The sequence below is a fragment of the Geotrypetes seraphini genome, chromosome 4 (genome assembly GCF_902459505.1).
Source record: "Geotrypetes seraphini chromosome 4, aGeoSer1.1, whole genome shotgun sequence".
Taxonomy (NCBI): domain Eukaryota; kingdom Metazoa; phylum Chordata; class Amphibia; order Gymnophiona; family Dermophiidae; genus Geotrypetes; species Geotrypetes seraphini.
The window spans coordinates 209,158,031-209,176,485 of record NC_047087.1 but is presented as its reverse complement, the minus strand read 5'-3'; the positions used below and the strand labels follow the sequence as shown (position 1 = coordinate 209,176,485).

At 44.6% G+C, this 18,455-nt stretch overlaps 1 protein-coding gene across 1 annotated transcript in view; it reads right to left on the bottom strand.

Annotated features, from left to right (window-relative positions):
- Positions 1–240: 240 nt before the first annotated feature.
- The window catches only part of LOC117359378 (LIM domain-binding protein 3-like), a 123,400-nt gene continuing 105,185 nt past the window's right edge, over positions 241–18,455 (bottom strand). Inside the window, exon 11 of the mRNA XM_033942031.1 lies at positions 241–2,166. Within this exon, the coding sequence (XP_033797922.1) occupies positions 2,077–2,166 (90 nt within the window). The 3' untranslated portion in view covers positions 241–2,076. The remainder of the gene's footprint in view (positions 2,167–18,455) is intronic.

The window sequence follows — 18,455 nt, the reverse complement described above, 5'->3', positions numbered from 1 at the left end:
CCTGCCCCTGACATCAGAAGAGGGGTGGGACCGCAGCAGAGGGAACATGCTGTGGAGGTCGATGGCAGCCTGCAAGGAATTCTACAGCACCGACGATCCTCTCTGCAGGCTGCGGTAATTAGCTGAAACCAAGACCGGGAGGCTAGGGGGGAAGCTGGAGGATGCTGCAAAGAAGGGGGGAACATGCAGGCCTTCGGGGGGGAGGGGGGAGGCTTATAAACTATAAAGAGTTTTACCTTGTGCAAAATTGTCATTTCTTTAATACGACATTAACTTCTTTTTTTTCTGTGGCCCTCCAAGTACCTACAAATCCAAAATGTGGCCCTGCAAAGGGTTTGAGTTTGAGACCACTGATCTATAGGGTTTCAATAAACTTTCTGGTGAAGGTCATGGAGAGCCCCACCTTATTTCATTCAATTTGCCTAAAGAAATCCTAAGTTACCAATCAGTAATTTTTTTGATAAGTCAGTAATTTACCTAGTATCCTTCTAAGATGTTTCGCAGGGTTTTTTTTTTTTTTTCCTATTTGCAGTAAGGGTTCATCTTACTCTATCAGTGTTGGGGAATTTCTTTGGAATTTTGCTTGTTGATCTGATTTACTCAGACGTACATACATTTAACACATGCTGAAAATGCCAGAGATTTTCTGCAAAATGCAGAAAGCGTGCAACCAACGGTACTAGACATTCAAAGAATATGCATTAGTTAAAATCCTAGAAAATATAAAGACTGCTGTCAGCAGCTTCATTTCTGGATGATATGGTACGAAAGGGTGCTGAAAGATTCTCAGCTCAACCAACGTCCTAGATTCTGAGCATTATTTTGCCATTGCAGTGCCAATTTGCAGAAATTAAATTCTATGTTTTGAAATTGTTTCAGATCATTTATTGAACCATATCCACGTCATTCTCTTCTTGGTTGGGCTGAGAACTTTTCAGCACCCCCTCCCTCATACCTCCCCCAACCCCTCACTTTGATTGTTATAAAATCCAAACTGAGTGTAATACAATTAAATAGCCTGATCAGGAAGTGCTTTACATTTACAGAAAGGAAAAAAGAAGAATGAAGCAATAAATGATCTTTGTCTCCTCCCTCTTATTTAGAACCATTATGGGTAAGGGTTTGTTTTCTTTTCAAGTGGAAAGGTCAGTTAAATTAATTGTACCTGCCCTAGTCACACTGCCATGTTCTTTTCTTCCAATACCTGGATCACTGAGAATAAATATTTGCTCACATTGTACCCGGTGCTGCAAATAATTTATTATTAATATTATTTTTGGCAGGGAGAGTCTTCAAGCTAGTTCTCGTTTCCTGAAGACTCTTGCTTTTGCAATTTGATACTTGCAGGTCCAGGTTGAAATGGAAGAAACAGAACTCCAAATGCCAAGAGCCACTGGGAGGCAAGCTCACAAACCCTTCAGAGCATGGGTGGCTCAGGCCTCTTCTAGCTTCACGCATTCTCTCTTTTCCATTCTGTCTGGCTCTGAGCCCATCGCCTGTTCTGCGAGTTTGATGCTCAGAGAGGTAGTGCCATGATATAAACAGAGGAATAGCACATCCTTATATGGTGAAGACACCATGACCTCATTCGCTTCGTTTACTATAACTACCCACTAAAGAGCTCTAAAATACCCTACAGCTAATATTTTTGCCACAACAGCGACTTTCTGCCTCAGCGACTAATAATTTCTTTCTGTTTGTACGAATTACAGGAAGGCCACAGTTTAAGACTGGTCTGTTCTAAAATCATATTTTCAGATATCCCCTTTATGTATAAATTTGTAAATTTAAAAATTTAATTTTCTCTTCTGATTTATAATTCCATTTGAACATTTCGATCTCAGACAGACAGCCTTCAAATTGTGTGTCTGTGCCTTGCTATAACCACATACATTTGACATAGTTTGCATCTTAAAGAGACCCAGATTATACTTAAAAAGCATTAAATGCATCCTATGCTTATTGTTATTATTTTTTTGTACATTAGTGTTATCTGCAGATATCCATTCCTTTTCCACAATCAATGAGCCAGCTACCCGTCTGCTCTTCGGTGCCATGGGATGTCCAGCTCTCACTTTAGATATTGACAGCGTGGGCATGCTTCTTGCACAGAGGTTTATCTTTCTTCGAATAAAAGGGCTGACCTTCTAGATTCACGTTGCATACCTGAAATAGAGAGAAATAAAACATAAGTGGTTTTGTGTGAGGTGAACCCAAGGGTTTGGCAGTCAAATTCTACTGTAAAAATGGAGGTTCAGAGCTAGCAAAGATACTCCTCACTGGTCAGATCCATCTACATCAGTGGTTTCAAACTCGCAGCCCACCAGGTACTATTTTGAGGCCCTCGGTATGTTTATCATAATCACAAAAGTAAAATAAAACAGTTTCTTGATCAAACGTCTCTTTAGCTATAAATTACAATATTATTATTAAGACTTAACCAAAAGGAAAGATTTATAAACTATAAAGAGTTTTACCTCATGCAAAATTGTCATTTCTTTAATAAGACATTAACTATTTTTTCTGAGGCCCTCCAAATACCTACAAATCCAAAAGGAGGCCCTGCATAGGATTTGAGTTTGAGACCACTGATCTACATGGATATGTAAGCAAAGCCCATGCACTTTAATACAAACAGAAAGGTATTGTACTCCCAATCACGATACTAATATTTATAGACAGCAGTCGCTGCTTGAGTGTTTTTGCATGTTATTTCTTATGCAGTGGTATAGTAAGGGGGGAGGGGAGCGTCCCAGGCACCATCTTGGTGGAGGTGCCGGCACCTGTCTTCCTCTCTGCTCCCTGCTTCTTCCTGCCCCTCCCCCTCCCCCCCCGCGCTGCATATGTGTGCCCATTCCTTCCCTTGTATCTCTTTAATTTTCCCAGCATGAGCAGTATCACAAACTTGCTGCCCGCATCGGTGTCGGCTCTCTCTGATGTCACTTCCGGGTCCCATGCCTAGGAAGCGATGTCAGAGGGAGGGCCGACACGATGCGGGCAGCAAGTTCATGATTATGAAAGTTATAGGTACAGGGGAAGGGGAGTGCGCACGGCAGGGGAGGGATAATTTCTACTAAACATAGAGACCATATCACATAACAATAAATCCTGATACCTTTAGGGAGCATCCTGAACTATTAGGGCTCCTTTTATCAAGCCGCGCCAGCGTTTTAACACGCGTATTACCACAAATTAAACCACCGGCCGCGCTAGCCGCTAATGCCTGCCTTGAGCAGGTGGTAGTTTTTTGGCCAGCGCAGGGATTAGCGCGTGATTAAAAGTTGCACGTGCTAACCCCGCTAGCGCGGCTTGATAAAAGGAGCCCTTAGTGTTTGCACAGAGTTGGAAAGTTTACAACTTTGTTATAAATTCTCCCTAAACTTCCAATGGGAGTCTGTTTCAGAGTTCCAGGGCTGTGACTGAAAATACAGCCCTCCAGCATGGTTTCCTATCAAAGCTGACATTATCAATACATATCCCTGTCTAGACCACAGAGATCTTGTCAGGGTATAGCCTTGTGTAACATCTCTAATGTATAGTGGGCAATTGGGATGTAACACTTTAAACATTAAAGGGTCTGATATTCAAAAGGATTTAACCAGGCAGCAAGACTCCTGCCCCGTTACACCCTGCTGAGTTGGTCATCTGCTGATGTTCGGTGGCATTTAACTGGGGCAGTGCTGCTAAATATTGACTTTGACTGCCGTGGAACTGTCCAGTTAGTGCCAGGGAAGTCGTCTGGGTAGAACTTGGGCAGAACCAGTATTTAACCAATTAGCAGGAATATTTATTCCTCTAGCTGGTTAAATAAGCACATAAAGTTAGAACAGCAAAGAGGTGTCCTAATTTAATCCACCAAACTACCTAGCTATCCAATCTGAAAAATGGCTGACACTATTCCTTTTGAGTGGAAGTCCTCCACCTACAGTCCTGCCACTACCATATTTTCAATAGACTCTAGGGAACTTGCCTGTCCCTCCCAATTGAAAACACAAAATTGAAGCACTGCCCCCCTACTGGTAGCAATGTAGTTGGAGGACCCCACCTGCTCTTCCAACTATTGCCCTGTCTCCCTTCTTTCATTCCTATCCAAGCTATTCGAATGTGATGTCTTCCGTTGCTACCTTGACTTTTCATTTCAACCGACTCTTGATCCTCTACAGTCTGGCTTTCATCCCTTACACTCCACAGACTGCCCTTACCAAAATCTTCAGTGATCTGTTCCTGGCCTTTACACAATCATCATCCTTCTTGACCTGTCTGTTGATTTTGATACTGTTAATCACTGCTTAACCCTTGATACGTTGTCCTCACTTGGATTCCACAAATCTGCCCTCTCCTGGTTTGCTACAACCTCTCCTATTGCACCTTTAGTATATGCGCTGGTAGATTCTCGCTAGCAGTTAGCATACGCTAGAGTTCTGTGTTGTCACAAGCCCAGCACTACAGCTAACCTTGTTCCAGGTAAAAAGCCTAGAAACACAGCCCTGAAGCTGAAGAGAGCTGATCAGGACTCAGATTCTGGGGAGGTTTCCCAAGAACAGGAGCCCTGGGTGGATTCAGGACATTTTGGGGACAAAAAAACCTAAACCTTGCACCATTAGGACACAGTCTAAGAAACAGACAATGTCTCCTTTAGGCACACACCTGTTTAGGTTAATTATAGAGCTGAAGGCTGAAGGCTGCCCATCCCCCATGTAGGCTTGGGCGTGGCTCTCACAAAGAAAGACAGTTTGAGCAGTGCAAGCCAGGGAGAGACAGAGCTGAGCCATCAGAGGAAGCAGTCCTATCCTCTTCAGGGGGAATCACAGCTGGCACCAGATAAAGGCCTTCGGACCGACAATGGTGCCAAACAGCCTGCGCTCAAGCTCCAAATGTCTTTAGCATATGAGGGGTGAGCAATGCTTCAAGGACCATGGTCCCCGAACCCACAGCAAAGTTAGAGCAAGCTGGCCAAGTAGGAGCCCTGCATCAGGATCTTCCTCTCAGCTACATACTACAACTCAGGTGTGTCTGTGTCTTCGCCAAGGCAGAACGGACCCAGGAGTGTTTGGTACCTCTAAAGCACCAAAGCCTCAAAGTGGTCAGAGTAAAAACTGAAAACTAACAAAACCAAAGTGCAGAGCAGAGCACAAGACACCTCCAACTCGTGGGAAGAAGGTAGAACTGAGGAGAAGGGTAGAGCTGCAGCACAGAAGGAGGTATCAAAAATGTAGATGGGGACTTCTACACCAAAACTCATGAGTAAAGATACACAGCCCATTGGACAAGACTCATATGCCTTTTGCACTAGAAATCATAGCTACCAGTTGCTAGAGTCCAAACTGGGGGGTCAGCACTCAAGAAAAAGATCTGGCTGTCACTGTTGACAATAAGCTGAAAAATGTGCAGCTGTGGCAGTGGCAGCCAAAAAAAGCAAACAAGATGCTAGGAATTATTAAAAAAGGTATGGTAAACGAGACTAAGAATGTTATAATACCCCTGCTCCATGGTGCAACCTCACCTCGAATACTGTGTTCAGTTCTGGTTGCCTTATGTCCTATTTGTCTGTCCAAACTAGACTATAAGCTCTTCAGAGAAGGGATCGTCTATTACATGGATAGCACTGTTTATGCCTTTCAGCACTATAGAAATGTTAAATGGTGGTAGTAGTAGTAGTAGTAGAAGAAGAAAAGGTTCAAAAAAGAGTGACCAAGATGTTAAAAGGGATAGAACTCCTCTCAAATGAAGAAAGACTAAAGAGATTAGGGCTCTTCAGCTTAAAAAAGTGAAAGCTGAGGGGAGATATGATTGAAGTCTACAAAATCCTGAGTGGCATAGAACGAATACAATTGGATCGATTTTTTTTTTTACTCCATCAAAAATTACAAAGACTAGGGGACAGTAAATGAAGTTACAGGGAAATATTTTTAAAACAAATAGGAAATATTTTTTCACTCAGAGAATAGCTAAGCTCTGGAACAATTTGCCAGAGGATGTGGTAAGAGTAGTTAACCTAGCTGGTTTTAAAAAAAGGTTTGGACAAGTTCCTGGAGGAAAAGTTTGTAGTCTGCTATTGAGACAGACATGAGGGAAGTCATTGCATGCCCTGGATTGGTAGCATGGAATGTTGCTATTATTTGCGTTTTTGCCAGGTACTTGTGACCTGGATTGGCCACCGTGAAAATGGGATCCTGGGCTAGATGGACCATTGGTCTGACCCAATAGGTTATTCTTATTTTCTATGTTATGCCTCGTGCCAATCATCTAACCAGATTTCAAAAGGGTATCATCATGATAAATACTTGTGATAATATAGGTTTAATATGGTATTCAGTAAAATGGCAAACCCATAATCATCCTTTTGGATTTATAACACACTGAAGATCATAGATTTCATTACAGCAGGCTCTCAGTTAACCAGCACTCATGGGGATTGATAGATGCCGGATAAATGTAGCTTCTGGTTGCTTGAGAGTTACTATTTTAAAAAGGCCTAATACTATAACCCATACTTACTAAGACAAATTACTAGACATGTGGTAGGCAAAGCGTGGGCATACTCAGGTGTGGCATGCCAAATTTACATTTAAATTTCCATCAGAAATTGATTTTATTTTCATTTAAAGCAGGGGTGTCCAACCTGCGGCCCAAGGGCCACAAGCGTCCCCGTGAAATATTTTGTGTAGCCCCAGTCGAGGGCGATGCAGTGTTTTCCTCTGCTGCCCCCGGGTGTTTACCGTCTTGCCGGCTCCCTCCTCTGTCTTGCTGCAGCGTTTGCGCATTTGTGCAGTCCCAGAAACATTTTTTTCGGCCAATGCGACCCATGGAAGCCAAAAGGTTGGACACCTTTGATTTAAAGGATTTAAATTTTTGTTTCTGGTTGCTTGAGAGTTCTGGTTAATTGAGTTCTTTTTAACAGAGAATCTACTGTATATATTTCTATTTTTTCACACACTGACCAAAATTTTGAATCTCCTGATTTTGCTGACTTTCATTTAAGACTTCATTTAACTCTGTTCTGGAAGGTATGATTTTTAAAAAAATATTTTGACACCCTTTAACACAATTTCTCTTCTCTATAAATGAAAGTGCCTCCAGACATGAATGCAGAGGACCTTCTGGCTTCTCAAACGTCTGCTGTAATTGATACCTTGTCTGTACTTAGGGCTGTTAAAAACAATATTTATTGTTTAAACATCACAAGGAGGAACAGTTTAGTGAACTGTGCTGGTAAAACACCATCTACTATACTGTACAGTCATTATTCCCTGTGTTAATCATAGTCTGAAAAAGCCTCTTTACTCCAAATACACAAAGTTTTTTTGTTGTTTTTTTTAAATATAATTTTTATGAAAAGTATAATAAGCCAATAAAGAGCAATATTGATCTTTCAGAAATACAAGAATAACAGCAGAAAAACTTCTAACATTAAGGGCTCCTTTTACTAAGCTGCGTTAGGGCATTAACGCCCGGAATAGCGTGTGCTACAATGCCCCGCGCGCTAGATGCTAATGCCTTAGTAAAAGGAGCCCTAAGCATAACTACCATATTTTCACGCATATAATCTCAGAGAGAGCGAGACCAGAAGGCTTTGAGCATGCGCAAATGCTCAAAGCCTAGTCCAGCCCAGCGCAGGAAGAAGGAGGATCTCTCCCGCACCGCACCGCCCAGCCCAGCCCAGCCCAGCCCAAACCAACGAGGGAGGATCTTCAGGCACTGGCACTGGCACATCCTGTGCATTGGTGCTGGTGCCGGTGCCCAATCAGGTAAGAGATGTTTTGCGGTGCTGGGGGGGATGTAGGATCGCGGGGGAGGGGGGGGTGACGCGAGCAGGGGGGGGAGGATGCCGGTTCGCAGGGGGGATGCCGGATCGGATTGAAAAAAAAAAGTTGTAAAACGCGGGTAAGCGAGCGGGGGGGAGGATGCCGGTTTGGAGTAGGCGGGAGGAGGTTTTAGCATGCGCGGTATACGCTTGTGCGCGCTATATTAAATTTTTTTTACATAAATTTGTGTTCCCCGCGCGCTATACCCGTGTGCGTGTTTTACACGGGTGCGCGGTATATGGGTGAAAATACGGTAAGCACATGAGCAGTAATATATAATCCCTTCCGTGGATTATTAACTGAGGGTGACAAAGAAAGAAAATTATCTAGTCTGAACCATTCATGTTTGTGCTTTCAGTTAAAAGCAATTGCTGGGTTTTACTACATGGTGTAAGAGGTTTCTACCGCAGGCTGGCGAAGTAAATACTCTGACGCTTATAAAATTCCTATGAGCGTCAGAGCATTTACCTCGCCATCCTGCGGTAGAAACCTCTTGGGATACAGAGGGAGGAGCCTAGGGTCTTAATTGGCTCAGATGCCTAAGTCCCCTCTCAAGGTGAAGAACTTTTGGCATCTGAGCCAATCAGGCCCCTCCCTGTTCATCACATGATGTACCAGGAAGGTGAAGCCCTGCTATTTTGGACAGGCGGGCCTCGGAATAGGAGTGACTGAGCATCCCTCCTGCTCCCAACTTCCTTGAAAGGTATGGGGGGGTTCTGGGGACCTCCAGTGGCAGGAGGGAGTGGGCATTCCTTCTGCCTTTTTGGAGGAGAAGGGAGGATATGTTTGGGGGGGCGCCTGGTGCGGGGGTGGGCCTTTGATGGCAGGAGAATGTGGGCATCCCTCCTGCCATTTCGCTGCCACCGGGAGGGGGAGTGTCAGCATGGCAGGAAGGAGTGGGCATCCCTTCTGCTAATTTTCACTAGTGTGGGGAGGGGGAGATTCCCAGTGCTGTGTTCATCGGAGGTCATTGAGGAGGGCTGTCATTGGTGGGGGGGCAGCTTTTTTTTCTTTTTTTAATGGGGTAGATATTGAGTGTGTGTAACACGCACAGCATCTGTGCCCATTAAAAAAAGGAAAAATAAAGGTTTCCTGCCACGAACAGCAGCATGGCAGGAGGCTGCTTTCAGGGCTTCCCCCGCCTCTCAGCTGTTCATGCTTCCCCTGCCGACTCTGTGCATATGTGAGAGTTGTTCTCACAGCAATCAATTAGATGGGAGAGGCAGGGATTAGATGAACCTCTGAGTGAATCATTTGCATGCAAACTTTTTAGCATATCAATAGCTCTTTTTGAATTGGCCAAAAATCAGACCAAGCAGATTCACACAGTCTTATCAATCCTCTTTAGAGCATCTAGCCTTCAGTGATAGGAGACAATGAAGCTCTAGGACCATATGAACAAAAAAGGGACCATTGTCTATCTGATAGAGATTCACCAATGTCAGATTCCCAAACTTTGTGAGTAGTTAAACAAAAGTTTTAGAAAAATTTTGGGAAAACTTATAAGGACGCAGAATGGCAAGAGGTTTGTTGAGAACAGTTTACAACTAGCAACTGAGCCCATATACACTAAAATCAATCTCATATCAGGTCTCCTGCATTAGAGATTCTGGATTTAGCTCACATCTTTTTTTCAGTAGTTGTTTAAGATGAATTAATCAAGTACAGGAGGTATCTCCCTGTCCCTGGACGGTTTACACTTTAAGGGGTACTTTTACAAAGCTGCAGTAGAAAGTGTACTTAGTATGCCCTTAGTGCGGGTCTTTCCCACGCACTAAGGCCATTTCTACTGCAGCCGGAAAATGGCAGATTTGCAATTTTCAGAATTAATGGCCATTTGCTAATGTGCACAGCAAAAGTAAAAATTAGCACGTGAGCCCTTACTGCCACCTGTTTTGTAGGCAGGAAGGGCTCACGTGGTAATCAGTTTGTACGTGGTAATGTAGATGCACTAACTAATTAGCACAGAAACACTCACTCTCCGCCCCCAGATGCTCCCTCAGTCAAAAATGGATAGAATGCACACATTTGAAACTTACTGTGAGACACCTCAGCACTAGAGGTCTGGACAGGGACAGGGACAACAGGAAACCGGCAGAAATCCACAGAAATCAGCAGAGATGGGGGGACAAAAATGTCACTTCTATCGTAGGGACTGGAGCGGACATTCAAAAGTGAATAGGGACCGGAAGGGATGAGGACCAGATTATGTCCCTCTGCACATCTTGACTCACAAACCGGATACCAACTCGTCAGGATGATAACGGTATGTAAGAAATCAAGGTGAGAGATACTGTTGACCTTTGATAGTCTGTGGTCCAGTACTGTGGAACCACTTGCGTGGGGATATTCAAGCTATCTTCTCTTATTTGAGATTAAGGAGAGCATTTAAAAGATACTTATTCTCTCAGTACTTAATTTCAACTTAGATTTAATGTTTTATATTGTTTCAAACTAAAAGTTTATAATTTCAGATTTACAAGTGACTGAACTTTTATAATTTAGAGGCTTGTCTCTAGTCTTATTATCTGTAAACCGTCTTGAGCTTTATCGGTTAGACTTCCTGATTAGATTATTTTAAAAAAAAAAAATGAAAAAGAGGAGTATATGATGGCAGATAAGACCTGAATGGTCCATACAGCCTGCCCAACAGTCACACTCATCAATTCATGATTAAACCAACAATGAATGTGTTATAAAATAATTGATAACATAAGAACATAAGAAATGCCATCTCCGGATCAGACCTTCGGTCCATCAAGTCCGGCGATCCGCACACGCGGAGGCCCCGCCAGGTATACACCTGGCGTAATTTATAGTCCACCATATCCTTACATGCCTCTCTTAAGGAGATATGCATCTAGTTTGCTCTTGAAGCCTAGGACGGTCGATTCCGCAATAATCTCATCTGGGAGGGCATTCCAGGTGTCAACCACTCTCTGAGTGAAGCAGAACTTCCTGACATTAGTCCTGAACCTGTCCCCCCTTAGCTTCATTTCATGTCCTCTAGTCCGTGTCAAATTGGACAATGTAAATAATCTTCTCTGCTCTATTTTGTCGATTCCTTTCAGTATTTTGAAGGTCTCGATCATATCCCCACGCAGTCTCCTTTTCTCAAGGGAGAACAATCCTAGTGTTATAAGTCTGTCCTCGTATTCCAGTTTCTCCATACCCTTCACCAGTTTTGTTGCTCGTCTCTGCACCCTCTCCAGCAGTTTTATATCCTTCTTTAGGTAGGGAGACCAATGTTGGACGCAGTATTCCAAGTGTGGTCTGACCATTGCCCTATAAAGCGGCATTATAACTTTCTCCGATCTACTCGAGATTCCTTTCTTTATCATGCCCAACATTCTATTTGCCTTCTTTGCCGCTGCCGCGCATTGTGCCGACGGCTTCAGGGTCCTATCTATCATTACACCCAGGTCCTTTTCTTGTTCACTCTTCCCCAGAGTTGCACCTGACATTGTATACTCGTATTCCTTATTCTTATTGCCTAAATGCATTACCTTGCATTTCTCCACATTGAACTTCATCTGCCATTTCTCCGCCCATGTTTCTAACCGACACAAGTCGCTCTGGAGTTTCTCTCTATCCTCCTGCGATCTGATCGCCCGGCATAGTTTTGTATCGTCTGCAAACTTGATGATCTCACTGGATGTTCCTTCCTCCAGGTCATTGATATAAATATTAAAAAGGATCGGCCCAAGTACCGAGCCCTGGGGTACACCACTAGTCACTTTCTCCCAGTCGGAGAACTTCCCATTTATGCCCACTCTCTGCTTTCGGTTTTCCAGCCATTTGCCTATCCATCTTTGTATATCCCCCTCTATGCCATGGCTTTGTAGTTTCCTGAGAAGTCTTTCGTGTGGAACTTTGTCGAACGCTTTCTGGAAGTCCAAGTATATTATGTCCACCGGCTTCCCACTATCAATTTGCTCGTTCACGGTCTCAAAAAATTGGAGTAAATTCGTCAAACATGATTTCCCTTTCCTGAATCCATGTTGACTGGGTTTCATCAAGTCGTGTGCGTCCAAGTGCCGGACCATGCTATCCTTGATCAGTGCTTCAACCATCTTGCCGGGGACAGACGTAAGACTCACAGGTCTATAGTTGCCCGGTTCCCCTCTCGATCCTTTTTTGAAAATTGGGGTGACGTTCGCTATCCTCCAGTCATCCGGTATCTGTCCAGTTCTGATTGTCAGGTTTGCAAGTTTTTGCAATAACTCTCCGATTTCAACCTTCAATTCCTTTAAGACTCTCGGGTGAATTCCATCCGGTCCAGGGGATTTGTCACTTTTAAGTTTGTCGATCTGATAGTATATCTGGTCTAAGTCCACTTCAACTGTGGTGAGGCTGTCTTCTATTTCTCCTGCAAACACTTTCTCCGCTTCAGGTATTGTTGAGGTGTCCTCCTTCGTAAAGACGGACGCAAAGAAAGAATTTAGTTTGTCTGCGATTTGTTTATCTTCCTTGATGTACCCTTTTCTTCCCTGGTCATCCAAGGGTCCGACTGCCTCTTTTGCAGGTTTTTTCCCTTTCACGTATCTAAAGAAGGGCTTGAAGTTTTTGGCCTCCTGGGCTATTTTTTCCTCATATTCCTGTTTTGCATCCCTCACCGCCTTGTGACATTTCTTCTGATCATCTTTATGTTTGTTCCAGGCTTCGGTTGTCTTTATGTATTTCCATTTTTTGAAAGAGTCCTTCTTTTCTTTTATGGCTTCCTTCACCTGTTTGGTAAGCCATGCCGGTTCTCTTTTGCTCTTTGATCTCCGATCTTTGGAAATCCTCGGAATGTAGAGATCTTGTGCTTCTGTGATAGTATTTTTCAGTAGGGACCATGCCTGATCTACCGTTTCAAGTTTGTCCACCTTCTTTTCGAGTCGTTTTTCTACCATGGCTCTCATGTGATCGTATTTACCCTTTTTAAAGTTCAAGGTGGTGGTTAAGGTTTTGGCATGTTTCCCTTTCCCGATGTCAAGTTTAAAGTTAATTACATTGTGATCACTCGTTCCCAGTGGAACCATGACTTCCACTTCTGTTATCGGTCCCGTGAGGCCATTTAGGACCAAGTCCAAGGTGGCGTTGCCTCTTGTCGGCTCTTTTACCATTTGTTCCAGGAAGCAATCCCCTAGCACCTCCAGGAACTTGGCCTCCTTGCCGCAGTTGGAGGTTGCTAGTTTCCAGTCTATCCCTGGGAAATTGAAGTCTCCCAATATAATTATATTGCCTGTCTTGCATTCTTGTTTGATTTCCTCCATCATTTCTGAGTCAGTTTCCTCCGCCTGTCCTGGGGGACGATAGTAAAGGCCAATTTTCGTATCTGCGCCATATTGACCAGGAATCTTGATCCAGAGTGACTCAAGCTTCTCTTTCATTTCTGTTGTAACCATTTCAACAGACTCTATTCCCTCCTTAACATATAGAGCAATACCTCCACCTTTCTGCCCTACTCGATCTCTTCTATACAGCTTGTATCCCTGTAGTACTGTGTCCCATTTGTTTTCTTCATTCCACCATGTTTCTGTTATGCCGATGATATCCAATATGTCATGTCTTGCTATTGTCTCTATTGATCATTGTCTTTCTGTGCCATTTCTGGGACATAGACTCAGTGGCGTACCTAGCATATGTGACACCCGGGGCCCATCATTTTTGACCCCCCCCCCCGCCCATCTATGTGAAAAATATGATTTTTAGTAACAATCCACATATCGCACAACAAGAGTGTACCTAGGAAAAGGCAGCATCTTAAATACTGCAGTGAGCACTAGGACACCAACACATACATTGTAAAACTAAACAAGCCAGATCTCGCACAGTCAATTGATCCTGCAGTCAATGCCAACTGAAAATTATTTCTTTTCATACACACAAAACAGAGATACACCCTCGCCCAATATGGAATAAACACAAACTAAAAATAGAAATATTAGACAAAAGTTAAACTGAACCGCCAAGAAACCAGACTCTGCATACAATGCAACATCACAACACCACAAAAACAGTAACACATGTCCTCTAATACTGTGCAAAATATAAAGACAGTAGATGTAAATTTGAAAAAACTGATACATAACAATCACTACTTTACAAATTAACAAATAAAAATAAAACAAATAATGAGAAATAAGAAAATATCATTTTATTGGACTAATCCATTTTTCAATTAGCTTTCAGAGACCAAATCTTTCTTCAGAACAGTACTATTATGGTATCCTGTCCTGACCTGAGGAAAAAGGTTTAGTCCAAAAAATTGCCTTATTTCCATTTCTTATTTATAAAATTTTATCAATACAGTTACAATACTACTTGATTCTAAGTAAAGCAACAAAAAAATCTTTCTACCTTTTGTCGTTTCTACTTTAATCATCTTCTCTTTGATCTCTTCTTTCTATACAGCATTTGTCCTCTCTCTCCCTTTCATGCAACATCTTCCCTCTCTCTGCCCCTTGCATCCACTGTCCACCCTTTCTCTGCCCCTTGCATCCACTGTTCACCCTCTCTCTGTTCCATATGGCATCTTCCCTCTTTCTATGTCCCTTCAATAAACTGTATATCCTGTGCCCTTTCTCTCCTTTGTACATGATTTATTTTGGCTTCACCCCCTCCCCTATGCTCTGGCATCTCTCTTCTCCTTTCCTTCCTTCCTTCCTTCCCACTCCACCCTATGGTCTGGTATTTCTATCTCCTTCCCTTCTCTCCCCCCATGCCCTGGCATCTCCCTCCTATCTCTCCCTCTGGCATCTCCTCTCCTTTCTTTCCCTCTGGTCTGGCATTTTGTCTCCTTTAGTTTCCCTTCCTTCCCCCATGCCCTGGCATCTCTCCTTCCGTCTCCCCCTCCCACACCATTATCTCGCATCTCTTCTCCTTCCTTTCTCTCCTTCCTTCCACCTGGTCTGGCATCTCCCTCCTCCCCCTCCCCCCCCCATGGTCTGGTAGCTCCTTTCCTTTCCTCCCATGGTCTTGGCATCTCTTTCCTCTCCCTTCCCTGGTGTTCCTTATCCCCTCTCTCTCCCCAATTGGGTGCAGCAACAACACTTCTTTTCCCCTCCCCAATTGGGTGCTGCAGCATTTCTCTTCCCCATCCCTGTCCCCCCCTTTCTTTCTGTCTCCCTGCCCTCCCCCATGCCACCGCCATTGGGAAACATGCTGCCACCGCCGCCAGAGAATAGACTGGCCGAGATCGTCCTCTCTGACATCAGGGTGGCGAGAGTTGGTCGGCCCCAAGGGGAAGAGAAGCAGGGAGAACTCGGCGCTGGCCTGTTCCGGATGGCGGTGGTGGCTTGGGGGAGGGCAGTGAGAAGGGAAGGGAAGCAGGTTGGGCACCCCTGCTGTAGACGAGCTACGAGCTGCAGTTTGCCGACCACTGCCCTAGGGAGAACACTGGAGGGTGGCCAGCTGTGCACCCCCTTGGGGCGTGTACCCGGGGTGGACCGCCCCCCTTCCCCCCCTTGGTACGCCACTGCATAAACTGGAGTGAGCTGCAACAGCAATTCCAGAAGTTGGACCCTAAGGACAGTGCCATACAGACTTCTACAGACTATCTCAACCATCTTGCCATTTGTAGGACACAAACCATATAAGTCTGCCCGGTACTGTCCTCATGTTTCAAATTACTGGAGTTTCCGTTGAAGCCTTCTCCAGCCCATCCTAAGCTGGTTGTCATATACGGGACACAGACCCTACAAGCCAGCCTTAGTTCTTGACAGCTAGCGTCGCCATCTAAGCACCACTTGACACATCAAAGACACACATAATCATTTAAGTTCTGTTTTTTATACTACTCATTTTCTAATTAGAGATCCTCTGCATTCATCCCACGCCTTTATGAATTCCGTCACTGTTTTTGTCTCTATCACCTCCCTCAGGAGGACATTCCAGGCATCAGCCACCCTCTCTGTAAAATATAATTTCCTGACATTACTCCTAAGTTTACCACTCCACAACCTCAATTCATGTTTTCTAGTTATGCCATTTTCCCTTCTCTGGAAAAGATTTGTTCCTATATTAATACCTTTCAAGTATGTAAATGTATCGCATCTTCCCTGTCCTGCCATTCATCTATGGTATCCATATTAATGGTCTTCCAGTCTCTTCTCGTATGTATTTTGGCACAAGCCCCATACCATTTTTGTTGCCTTCCTCTGGACTGCTTCAAGTTTTTTACATCCTTAACAAAATATGGCCTTGACGCATGTGTTTAGTAAATTTGTCAATGAGGGAGACCACCGTTAAACTGGTGAGAATATCTGTCAATTTGTTTCAAGTGTTCTGGCAGCGTATAATCTTCACCGAGTTAGTCTCATCTATGTGACTGATAATGCAGCTAATATGAAAGCTTAAAAAAAAAAGTACTAAAAGGCTAAAGTTTTGAATATTATTTTTGGAGTTATGATGATTTTGGCATACTAAAGCTCATTATGGATAACGTCTGATCCTCTGAGGGTAGCCACTGAAGTCCAGGAGAAATTTTATAAAGAAAGTAGTGAGAGGATTATAATTTGAAGTGAAAGCTAATATGAAAGCAGCATTGAAAGATGAGGCCTGGATAGGTTGCTCAGATCATAATCTCAGTCTCATACTCTATCCTGGAGTCCAGCCATCAAAAACTGAAGTTGATCCTAAGCAATATCATTTACAAAATTGTTAAAAAGAAGGGTGGAACAGTGCCATAAACAGATGGCGAACCTGTAGTTGAGGTGCAGTCAGTTGTGGTACCACCAATAAAATGTCCAAAACAAAAAGACTAAGGGGTTCATAATAAAAAAAAAAAAAAGTCTAAAAAGTGTCCTAAATGGCTACTTGGACGATTAAAAAGTCTGATCGTCCAAGTACCCATAACCAAAGCTGGTTTTTAGACGTATCTAAAACCAACTTAGGCCTTTCCCCTGCCTCTAAACGCACAGAGAGAAAAGAGGCGTGGCATCGCGGTAGGGGAGATGAGGCATCTCTCCTGCCACAATACATCATCCCCCCCCCACACACACACACAACATCGGGGCAAAAGGGAGCCCAAGCCCTCTTGCGCCACGGCAGCCGTGGCACCCCCCAATGATATCAGGGCAAGAGGGAGCCCAAGCCCTCTTGCCCTGGCAATCGTGCCCCCCCCACCGAGTACAATCGGGCCAGGAGGGAGCCCAAGCCCTTCTTGCCCCGGCGACCCCCCACCCCCCACTACAATACGGGCAGGAGGGATCCCAGGCCCTCCTGCCCTCGACACAACCCCCCTCCCCCAATGACCGCCCCCCCAAACCCCCGATCAGCCCCCTGCCGACAGGCGACCCCCCCCCCCGGCCGACCCCACGACCCCCCCACCCCACTCCCCTTCCCCGTACCTTTCAATGTTGGCCAGACGGACGGGTGCCAAGCCCGCCCATCCGGGAGGCCAACCGGCTCCAGAATGGGGCCAGAATGGCCCAGGCAGCTGAAACCCCGCCCACAGGTGGGGCCTGAGGCACCTGGGCCAATCAGAATAGGCCCTGGAGCCTTAGGCTCCTGCTATGGGCGGGGCCTTAAGCACATGGGCCCAACTCAGCCTGGGATCCTTCCTGCCTGTATTGTAGTGGTAGGTGGGGGTAGGGGGTCACCGGGGCCAGGAGGGCTTGGGCTCCCTCCTGGCCAGATCCAGTCGGGGGGGGGGGGTCGCCCAGTCGAGGGGGGGGGGTTTGCCGGGGCCAGGAGGGTTTGGGCTCCCTCCTGGCTCCATCGTACTCGGCGGGGGGAAGTTCCAAAGGTACACTAAAATCATCCACATAAAATAATTCCATCCACATAAAAGTAAATCATCCACATAAGAGCCTTCTTCAGGGGTCCCTGGGGGTCCTATAAAGGTGAATATGTGGGAAACAATTGTGTGGTGAACCAGAAGTGAGACACTTTTTGTCGAAACGCGGACCGTGTTGGGTCCTGTATCCCTAGCGGACAAGGTCCTTTAAGGCTCTTATGTGGATGGAATTATTTTATGTGGATGGAATTATTTTATGTGGATGATTTTAGTGTACCTTTGGAACTTTGATACTTTCAAATAAAGTCCATTTGGGAACATTGTCACTCCACAGAGTTTTTTTGGTTTTCTCTACTATTTGGGTTTTTGCCAGGTACTTGTGACTTAGATTGGTCTCTATGAAGACGGGATACTGGGCTAGATGGACCATTGGTCTAACCCAGTAAGGCTAGTCTTATGTTCTTAGATGTGAATCGCTTATTAACTCTTTCCAAAAATACTAGGACTAGGGACCATGCAATGAACCTACTAAGTAGTAGATTTAAAACAAACTTGAGAAAATATTTCTTTGCACAATGTGTAATTAAACTCTGGAATTCATTGCTGGAGAATGTAGTGAAATCAGGGATCTTGCTAAGTACTTGGGACCTGGGTTGGCCACTGTTGGAAACAGGATATTGGGCTTGATGGACCTTCAGTCTGTTCTTATGTTTCTTCCATCACACAACCCACCCTCACCTGCATCTCTGGGGTCAGCATTTCTCCATCTCTCTTCCTTCCCTCCTGTTCCCCCCCCCCCAAACACCATCTCCAGGAGCCACCAACTATTTTCCTTCCCTATTGTCCTGCCTCCACATCCACATCCTGCCTCCACATTGACCAGCATCTTTCCTTCTTCCCTCCAATGGGCCAGCATTTATTTATTT